Source organism: Gouania willdenowi, chromosome 13 (genome assembly GCF_900634775.1).
Source record: "Gouania willdenowi chromosome 13, fGouWil2.1, whole genome shotgun sequence".
Classification (NCBI taxonomy): Eukaryota; Metazoa; Chordata; class Actinopteri; order Blenniiformes; family Gobiesocidae; genus Gouania; species Gouania willdenowi.
Genome location: NC_041056.1, coordinates 24,659,359 through 24,668,888, shown reverse-complemented (window position 1 = coordinate 24,668,888; position 9,530 = coordinate 24,659,359). Strand labels below are relative to the sequence as shown.

General features: G+C 39.7%; 2 protein-coding genes across 2 annotated transcripts in view; one reads left to right on the top strand and one right to left on the bottom strand.

Annotated features, from left to right (window-relative positions):
* Positions 1-1,572: 1,572 nt before the first annotated feature.
* Positions 1,573-3,162, bottom strand: LOC114474659 (protein ZBED8-like). Its single transcript, XM_028465089.1, has one exon. It carries the CDS (start codon positions 3,160-3,162, stop codon positions 1,573-1,575), a length of 1,590 nt encoding a protein of 529 aa, XP_028320890.1.
* Positions 3,163-5,108: 1,946 nt separating this feature from the next.
* Positions 5,109-9,530, top strand: part of LOC114474710 (calmodulin regulator protein PCP4-like) — a 34,672-nt gene continuing 30,250 nt past the window's right edge. Inside the window, exon 1 of the mRNA XM_028465180.1 lies at positions 5,109-5,252. Within this exon, the coding sequence (XP_028320981.1) occupies positions 5,244-5,252 (9 nt within the window). The 5' untranslated portion in view covers positions 5,109-5,243. The remainder of the gene's footprint in view (positions 5,253-9,530) is intronic.

Below are 9,530 nucleotides of genomic sequence, written 5' to 3'. Positions count from 1 at the left end.
AATCATTTCCTTTCCTTGAGGTCATGTTCACTCGCTCCGGTGGCTCCGACAGCTGTTTCACAAAATATCCATCTGACAAGATGTCCCAGCGCGTGAAAGTTTCACTACTATCATCCCTGTGGACAAAATCCATTGTTGTTTTGTTGTTTTTTTTGCTCTCTTTACTGCTTTTACATTTATTTCCTTCTTTATCTGCTGCAGTAAAACACTTCCTCGCACACTTGTGTTAGCTGTACGTGTCTCATGACAGACTTAAAGTACGACCCCAGGGTTTAACTGAAGATGAACAGAGTAGAAATTCAAATTTCTACTCTGTGTTTTTTTTGTTTATGAACAAAAAAAACAAGGATTCTATTTCAGGTCAGCTTTTCATTAACAAGTGAAAGCAGTCTTTATTACACACACTGCAGACCTATATATATATACGTACATATATATATATATATTCTCCCTGAGTCGTATTGGTCGTATTACTTTACGTATTAGTTACTCAGGTTTCTTCTAACAAGATAATTAAGTATTAATTGTTGTATATAATGTAATAATAATTGGCCATTATTAATAATTAGTTAGTAAAGAAACATTTTACATACTATATTTATCCATGCGATTCATGCATTAATTTCATCCCAATGGGAGGAGAGTAGAAGGAGAGAAATGGATGGAGGTTGACACAAATGAATACAACAAGATGACGAAAACCAACTGAATATTTTTCAAATTCAATTTTTTAAAGTAATTTATTTGCCGTGTCAATCTGTCAGGTTGACATGCAGATTGACTGTTTAGAAATGCACAAGAGAAAAATGACATGTATAATCCTATTAAAGATATACATCAAAGCAAGACTGTTCAGTTATTTCATGCTCTAGAGGTGGCACCAACAATAATGAGTAAAAACAAGCTTAATAAAAAACAAAATTCAGGTATGTAAGACCTCAGAGGTCAATTGTGTCATTTTTCTTTTGCCAGAGTCAAGGGAAGCTGGACGTATGATTATTTTAAATGAATGTCAATCTGTAATAATTATACTCAAATTGAGTAACCAGTGATGATATACAACCATGCTTAAGAGGGTTCCCCTAAAGCAGGGGTCGGGAACCTTTTTGACTGAGAGAGCCATGAAAGCAAAATATTTGGAAATTTATTTCAGTGAGAGCCATATAATATATTTTAAGCCTGAATTTAACTAAATGTGAGTATAATAAGCCTCTGAATTTCTTCTTTTAAATAATGTTGTTATAATACTCACCATTAATGCGACTTCTGGTGCTGCATGGATTTGCTGATGGCTTTGTAGTCTTGTTGGTACTTGGTGAGGTTAAGCTTCATGCAGGCGTTGAGGCTTTCATCCATTAAACGTGATCCTAGGTTGGACTTGATGTTTTTAAGATGTGAAAATGACTGCTCACATGAATACGTAGATCCAAACATGGTCAACACAGCAATACTCACACGCTTCAGTGTGTCGTATGTGACAGGAAGCGCATTCCAAGTTTTGATAATCAGCTGATCTTCGAGTTGAAGTTTTTTCATTTCTGTCCACATGTGCTTGCTCGCCAACTCTGCTTTCTATTGTGCGATTCTTTCTAAATCATCATTCAGTGACTTGAACTTATTCACCCACATGTCTGAGGCCTTCAGATCAGCCACTTCTGCTTCAAAATCTCTGAGGGAGACATCAGGAATGTAACTCAGGTTGGCTGTGTTCAGTGAATACACGTTTGGATGGGTGATGAACTTAAAAAGATGAGTGTGCTCACGAAAATCTCCAAAGCGTGCTTTGAACGACTGTAGGAGACTAGATGTGAAACCAGCTAGCTGGTGGAGATCAAAGTTTTGAGTGGGCTCACTTGCTGTGCACGCATCTTTAAATTGTCTCAGTTTTTCAAAATGTAGTAAACGACCTGTTTCAAGATCCATGATAAAGAGCTCCAGCTTGTTTTCGAAAGCAAACACGGCGTGTTGAAGGGATAACACTGTTTTTCCAATGCCTTGCATTTTCACGTTGAGCTGGTTCAGATGTTCAGTCATATCCACGAGATAGTAAAACTCGGTTTCGGCTAGCTCAGGATGCTCGATGCCTTTTATTTCAAGGAAAGTCCGGATTTTGTTCAGGCAAGCCGCAAAACGGCTGAGCACCTTCCCTCTTGACAACCAACGCACATTGCTGTGCAAAAGCAGACCGTGATAGTTATTTCCAACTTCATCCAGCAGTGTTTTAAACTGGCGATCATTTAAGGCTCTGGCAACAATAAAGTTGATCACACGAATGACCAGCGACATCACTTCGCCAAGCTGCCTGTCACACATCTGAGCACAAAGTGCCTCCTGGTGTAGAATGGGTCTATTTTCATGTTCACGGAGAAGCGCCACAAATCCTTTGTTTTTCCCCATCATACAAGGAGCACCATCAGTACACACTGAGAGAAGTTTATCCATGGGCAGATTTTTTTCATGAGCGAACTCCATGAAAGACTCGAATAAATCTTCCCCTCTTGTGGACCCTTTTATTGGCAGAACAGCAAGACTTTCTTCGCGCATTGTGTCACCAGCAGCATATCTTGCAATCACACTGAACTGCGACAAATGACTTATGTCTGTTGACTCATCCAAAGCCAGGGAAAAGAACGGCGCTGCATTTATGTCCTTCGCTTGCGTTTCCTCCACTTGGTTTGCCATCATGATGGTACGATCATGAACAGTTCTTGCCGACAGAGGCATGTCTTGTATCCGTTTAATTATCTTGTCTTTGTTTGGAATATCATCAAAAAGTTCATTGGCTACATCCAGCTTGAACGTTTTAGCATACTCGCCATCTGTGAATGGTTTTCCGTTCCTCACTATTGCTAAAGATCGGGCAAAACTAGCGGAATTATAGTCACCTTGCCGGGTCCATAGGCGGAGTTGCTGCTGGCTAGCTTGCACCCTGCTCAGTAGCTCTTGGCACGCTTTCTTCCTGCTGTCTCCCGCAGGGTATTTAGATGCAAAGGTAGCATGGCGTGTGTCAAAATGCCACTTTACATTCAACCGTTTCATCGATGCGATTTTGTCATTGCAAATTAGGCACACCGCAGAACCTGCTCTCTCCACAAAGGCATTTTCTTCAGTCCATTCGTTCTGAAATATACGATACTCATCATCTTTTTTTCTTTTCGCCATCTTCTTCGTCGAAGGGTTAGCTTTGAGCTAATGGCCGAGCAGACTGATTCAAAAGGGGGCGTTTACCTGATTACCCATAATCCTGCAGCCCTGAACAAGACATGAGCAGTGGAAAATCGATGGATGGATTAAAACAAGCGATAATATTTTATGTTTTATCTGAAAAGCCGAAATCCGCGAGCCAGATGCAATCATCAAAAGAGCCACACCTGGCTCGCGAGCCATAGGTTCCCGACCCCTGCCCTAAAGCAACCTTCCCAACCTTTTTTGGATTGTGACCCCATTTTCATATCAAGAATTTCTGGCGACCCTAAAGACTTGTTCATGTTTGTTATACAATATTAATGTACGTTCACACAAACGTGACTTCAGTGACTATAGTTGCTTAAATCACCCATGATGAGCCGTTATAGTCGCGCTTTTTGCTCGCTTCATCACTTCATCTACCAAAGTGACGTGATAACCGGGGAAGTGACGTGTTGTGAAACTTGTTGCCAATTGGACGTCACGACACAGCGTCACTCTTAGTTGCTTGAAAAGTTCACAGTTTTCAACGCGCGATTGAGTCGCTGGAATTGCGTGAGTCGTGTCGCTTGAAGAGAGGTTGCATGACGCCTTTGCTTCATTTACATGGATTTTTTTATGTAATCTAGTCCCAAGAGTCGCTTTCGGTGTGAACGCACCTTTATAGATAGAGATGCCAGTTTTAGTGACAAGTTGTGTTATCTCATATTTTCATACTGCATTTTATCATTATGGTACGTTCACACCAAATGTTTTTCGGGTGTCAAAATTGTGCCTCACGCCTGTAGTTGGATGCTTGTGCTCATTGAATCAGTACGCTTGCCACCAGCGTTGAAGATGCTGGGACGGGCGTTCAAACAAGTTGGGAAAGAAATGCGTCTGTTCGCTGTTCATACCATGAATGATATTGTGGCAATCCGTTACGTTCATAATTCACCCAGTGAGTGTGAAGTGGTGGGGAACATTGTGTTGAGAAGGCTGTGTTTCCGGTCGGATGTATTTTGGTGTGAATCAGTGTGTGCACTGTGATGTTAGAGGGTTGTAGAGAAGTGTAGGTGAATGGAGAATAAAGTTTAGAGTTCCTTGCTGAACACGACGCCTCTGACTCCCGTTCATCGGCTCTACATTATCCAGAGAGTGGCTCGGCTTTATTCGCGCCTTGGCGCCGTTTCTGGATTCACCAGAGATGCGCTTGGATGAGAGTCTCTTTCAGCGCTACTTCTGTCTCTCCCTCTCTGCCCAGTTTGGTCGATGCGCTGCAATATGCCCCAAAAGTTAAAAAATCCTAACTCCAGTGTCGGCCGCGTTGGAGGCGCCGGACGCACGTCAAAAGCTTGAAATCTCAAAACGTACCGCACAGGAGGCGCGGGACCTCCGACGCTCCCTAGAAGCGTGTCCGCCATATATTGTGAATGTACACCTGATGCTGTTGACGCTTTGGTGTGAACATGCCATTATTACCTAGATTTATGTTTGACAAAGTGAAAGTATACAATACTGTTGTTTAAGATTGTGTGGCTTATTAATATGAAAAAGAACAATAATTAAAAAAAAGTTTAAAAAACAAAAAACATTTTTAATCTTTTTTTTTTAAATGATCATTGACGACACATTTCAGGCGACCCCACGAGGGATCCCGTCCCCAAGGTTGAAAAACACTGCCCTAAAGTAACTTGTACAGGGCTAAAAACAGCCAGAACCATATCTGGTGATGCCTCATGTTTGGACCCTGCCACCTGTAAGAGAGACGAACAGAAAGGAAGGCTGTGCAGTATAATGTTCTACATCTAAGGTGTGAATCAACAGGGCTCTTTGTGGTTGATCCTACTGTCAGGGACGCTGTAGGTGGTTGGGGGATGACTATGAATACGCGGCAGCCCTCGGCACTCCCATTGGTTCATTAGTGCGGTGATGATGACACGGAGAAGGGCTGGAGCTTTATAAAGCGTCGGTGAGCGGAGCTTCACTCTAATAAAAACCTCTGTGACCTAAACTTCTCTCCTGCGTCTCCTCCACCGGAAGCAGACAAGAAGAAACCTTTGACGTTTCCGTCCATCATGAGCGAGGTAGGACTCAAGTCACCGTTTCAAACAAAGACGCGTCGGAGTTTCTCCAAATTACGCACGACGCACATACAGCGCACGGAACAAAGGTTGTTGAGCAGACCATAAAGAGCCGATAGTGAGCTGTAGCGGACAGAGCGTTGTTGGTTTACACATGAATGGATGTAGTGGATGCACTGGATACACCGGAGCGCGTCAGAGAGCAATGATAGCCAGCTTCATCCATTGATCACAAACTGAAACTGATGTGTCAAACTAGTGCAGAAGGTTAAACTCGGTGCAGCGTTGAGCAAGCAGGTGTTTTCTGTAGAAGCAGGGAAGCACCGTTGCCATAGTGTCGGTGGTGGAGCAGATAGGCGCACAAACCACTGCGCGCTGTTGGTTTTTTGTCTCAGTTTACAGAGAGAGGATCCAGCATCAGAGGATGGAGCTTTCAATGGTGAAATGTTGTTAGACAGAGTCACAGATGTTTCTGCGCCTCTGCGGTATAAATAGCTCTGGATGTGAATGAGGGAGAGCTTTAAGCTGCAGTGTTGAATGTTGGATGTTTGAGTTGTACCTCATATAATAATAATAATAATAACAATATTAATAATAATAATAATAATAATAATAATAATAATAATAATAATAATAATAATAATAATGTGGATAAATAAATGAATAAAATAGGGAACATTTAAAGTCTGATGATTGTGTTGTTTCAGTTGTTGCAGATTTTTATTTTTATTTTTTTTTTTAGAAATAAACTTTGTAATAAAAGGTAAAAAGGTAAAATATAAACCATGTTCTGGTCGCAGAAATGTAAATTATTGAAATATTTATGTTTATGGGGCGACTGTGGATCAGTGGTCAAATAAACAAATGGTTGGGGGATCGAATCCCGCTCCAGCCAAGTCATTGTCGCTGTGTCCTTGGGCAAGGCAATTTACCCACATTGCGTAGTATGAATGTAGTGTGTTGGTGGTGGTCAGAGGGACCGATGGCACACTATAGCAGCCTCGCCTCTGTCAGTCTGCCCCAGGGCAGCTGTGGCTACAATAGTAGCTTACCACCACTGGGTGTGGAGTGAAAGAATAATGCACATCAATGTAAAGCACTTTGAGCATCTATGATAAAGCGCTATATAGATTTCCAATGTATTACTATTATTATTATTTGTTATTATTAATGCCGTAAACATTGATATACCTAAATGTAGGATTTGTGTAGGTGATTATTTATTCAAGAGTTATTTTGACATTAAACAATTATATAGAAAACACAATAATAATGATGTGAATTAAATTATTACCTTCATTCTCGTGGTAACATTAGTGTGGAGCTATAATATACATACAGTAGTTTAGAGCTTTACTCCTGTCTGTCTGTCTGTCTGTTTGTCTGTCTGTCTGTTCTTTCTTTCTATCTAGCGACAAGTCTTAGAGAAATTGTATGGTTTGTAGGTTATTATTTTTTTAACATTTACTTTGAAATGAAACAATTACATAGAAAACACAATCATAATGATATAGTGGTTTAGAGCTATACTCCTTTTTTTCTATCTATCTATCTATCTATCTATCTATCTATCTATCTATCTATCTATCTATCTATCCACTGTGCTTAAATATGTTTGATGAATTATGAATTCATTATTTATGCCCCTTAAATCTTCTGACTTAACAATATGCTGTGGCTGCGAAATTGATGTATTTCAGCTTCTGCGGACATGTGCATTTGATAATGTGATTGACCATCATTGTACACATCTTTTACAGTCCAGGGCCAAACACACATTGCAGACCTCAGGTTAATGAAGCACTTAAGACGTCAGACATGCTTTAAAAGTGTCTGCAGTCATACATCTGCTTCACTAAAACTGCTTATTGGAAACAAAGAAGCGAGTTAGGCCATGCTGTGGAATGTAATGATTGAATGGCAAAGTAAACAGAAGGCTAGCTGTTTTTTTAATGTTAGAAGATAAAAAGGCTAAAGACTAGTGAAAACAACATGTTGACTTGGAGCCAGAATCTGAAGCAAAGCGGCTCCGCACGTTTTGGATAGATGATTCTCTCAATGGTCAGCACTGCAGTCCTTTCCTCTCCATTTCCCTCCAACTGCATAGTCCAATACAATACCAGGGAATTTCCCTATTATTTTAAGTTTTATTTCTCTTTCTTGGCTGCTGAAACTTATTAAAAAAGTCATAAATCAAAATATACGACCTCCAGTCTATGGTGTGTCAGTGGTAACCCCAGGGAGCAAAGAATAAACCAACAGGATTGACTGAAAGCTGTCAGGGGCTCCAGATGGTGAAACATAGCTGACTCAGATGTTTCTTTGAGCTGCAGAAAAACGACAAAGCTTCCGTCACTTTGACTGCTACGTTATGTTATGTTATGTTGTGTTGTGTTGCGTTGTTACAGGCTAATGCTGCTGCTGCTGCTGCTGCGTGGTTCCTGTGGATTTGCTTTAGCACGTTCGACATCTTTCATCCCTTTGTTACACAAAAGAAAAATGTTAGGGGAACCTTGGGAAATAAAACAAAATTCAACAAGGGCCTCAGCGATTACGACTTTCCACAGTTATTGCCTTTAAAAAAACCTGATACTGATATTTAGTTTTAAGAGGACAAGATTTACAGCATGTGTAGAAATAATAAAGTTGGAATGGTTTGCTAAAGTAAAAAAAAGAGTTGCAATGACTTCTACAAGGCAGGATATAAACCAGTCTAACACAGAGTTAATACACAAAGTGCACTTTTACAAGTACACACAAACCTAATGAGGACATGTACACTTTGCATAAAAGGACTAAGGATATTTACTCACTGAGCAAATATTGGTTACCTCTATTTCACGAATGTTCCCCAGAGCCAAGATCAAATATGATTAGTTTCTTTTTTATTTTATTAATGTGCAGCAAATTTTGTCAGAGATAATTAACGCAAAAAACACAGGACACTATTGCACACTTGCATAATTGTCCCATTTTCTTTGGCCGTTTACAACAGTGTGTTTCTCAAATGGGGGTACAAAAATGGCATTACAGGGTGTACTTAAGAGAGGGAGAGAGTGGAAAATTAACAAATGAAAGCATTAAATACGGTGTTTTATTATGTTTATTTTAAGTTAAAAATGATAATCATACTAAATATTACCAGCAACTTACAAAACCACACAGAATAAGATAAAAAAATATACTGAATAATAAAAATAACACACAACAAAATACACAAAATGACACCAAAAAGAAACTAAGAGAAAAAAATACTATTACCAGCAACACACAAAATGACAACAAATGAGAGAAAAATACACAAGATCTCTACAAACAATACAAAAATAACACAAACATACAAGACAATATAATAAACAACCAAACAACACCAAAAACACAGGCACAGAGAGAATGATTTAAATAATACCAACAACACACAAAATGACACCAAAAACACACAAAATAATAATAAATAATAGAAATAATTTTCATTAGAACATAAACAGGAAATACAAGAGTCTTGGTTCCACACCATGCAGGAAATGATTAAAAAAAAACACTATTATGCTCTAATGTTATTTTTTCACAAATTTCTGAGCAAAATGTTCTCGTCGGACAAAGGGCTTGGTTTCAAACGTAAGAGAAACAAGTTTCTTGAGCCAAAATAAGACAGAAGATTCATTGCAAAAACTAAATTTGTTTCAGTTTTATCAAAAATGATAAAACAATATCTGCTTTCTTACACATTCATTTTTACATTAAAAAATGCCCACATGTATGTGTTATTTCTTCTATAAGCACCACTGTGCAGCTAACCATCAGCTAACTAACGGTTGACACTCAGAGTGACTCCAAAAGCAACAGCAGACAAGCCTCATAAAACCCGTTTTTCTCACTGTCACATTACACCATTCAAAGTCTGTGAAGCAGGCCCTGCTTATGAGATGAGTGCCACACTCAGTGTGTTCACATATACACAGCTATTGAGCGATGCTGTTCAAGTCGATTAGGAGCTCTTGTCTTGTTGGAGAAAAAACCGAACTCCTGATGAACTGTGTCAGATTTCGCGTCAATAGGTGGTGCTCAATAGGTGAAGCTCAGTAGATGGTGCTCAATAGGTGAAGCTCAGTAGATGGTGCTCAATAGGTGAAGCTCAGTAGATGGTGCTCAATAGGTGAAGCTCAGTAGATGGTGCTCAATAGGTGAAGCTCAGTAGATGGTGCTCAATAGGTGAGGCTCAGTAGATGGTGCTCAATAGGTGAGGCTCAGTAGATGGTGCTCAATAGGTGAGGTTCAATA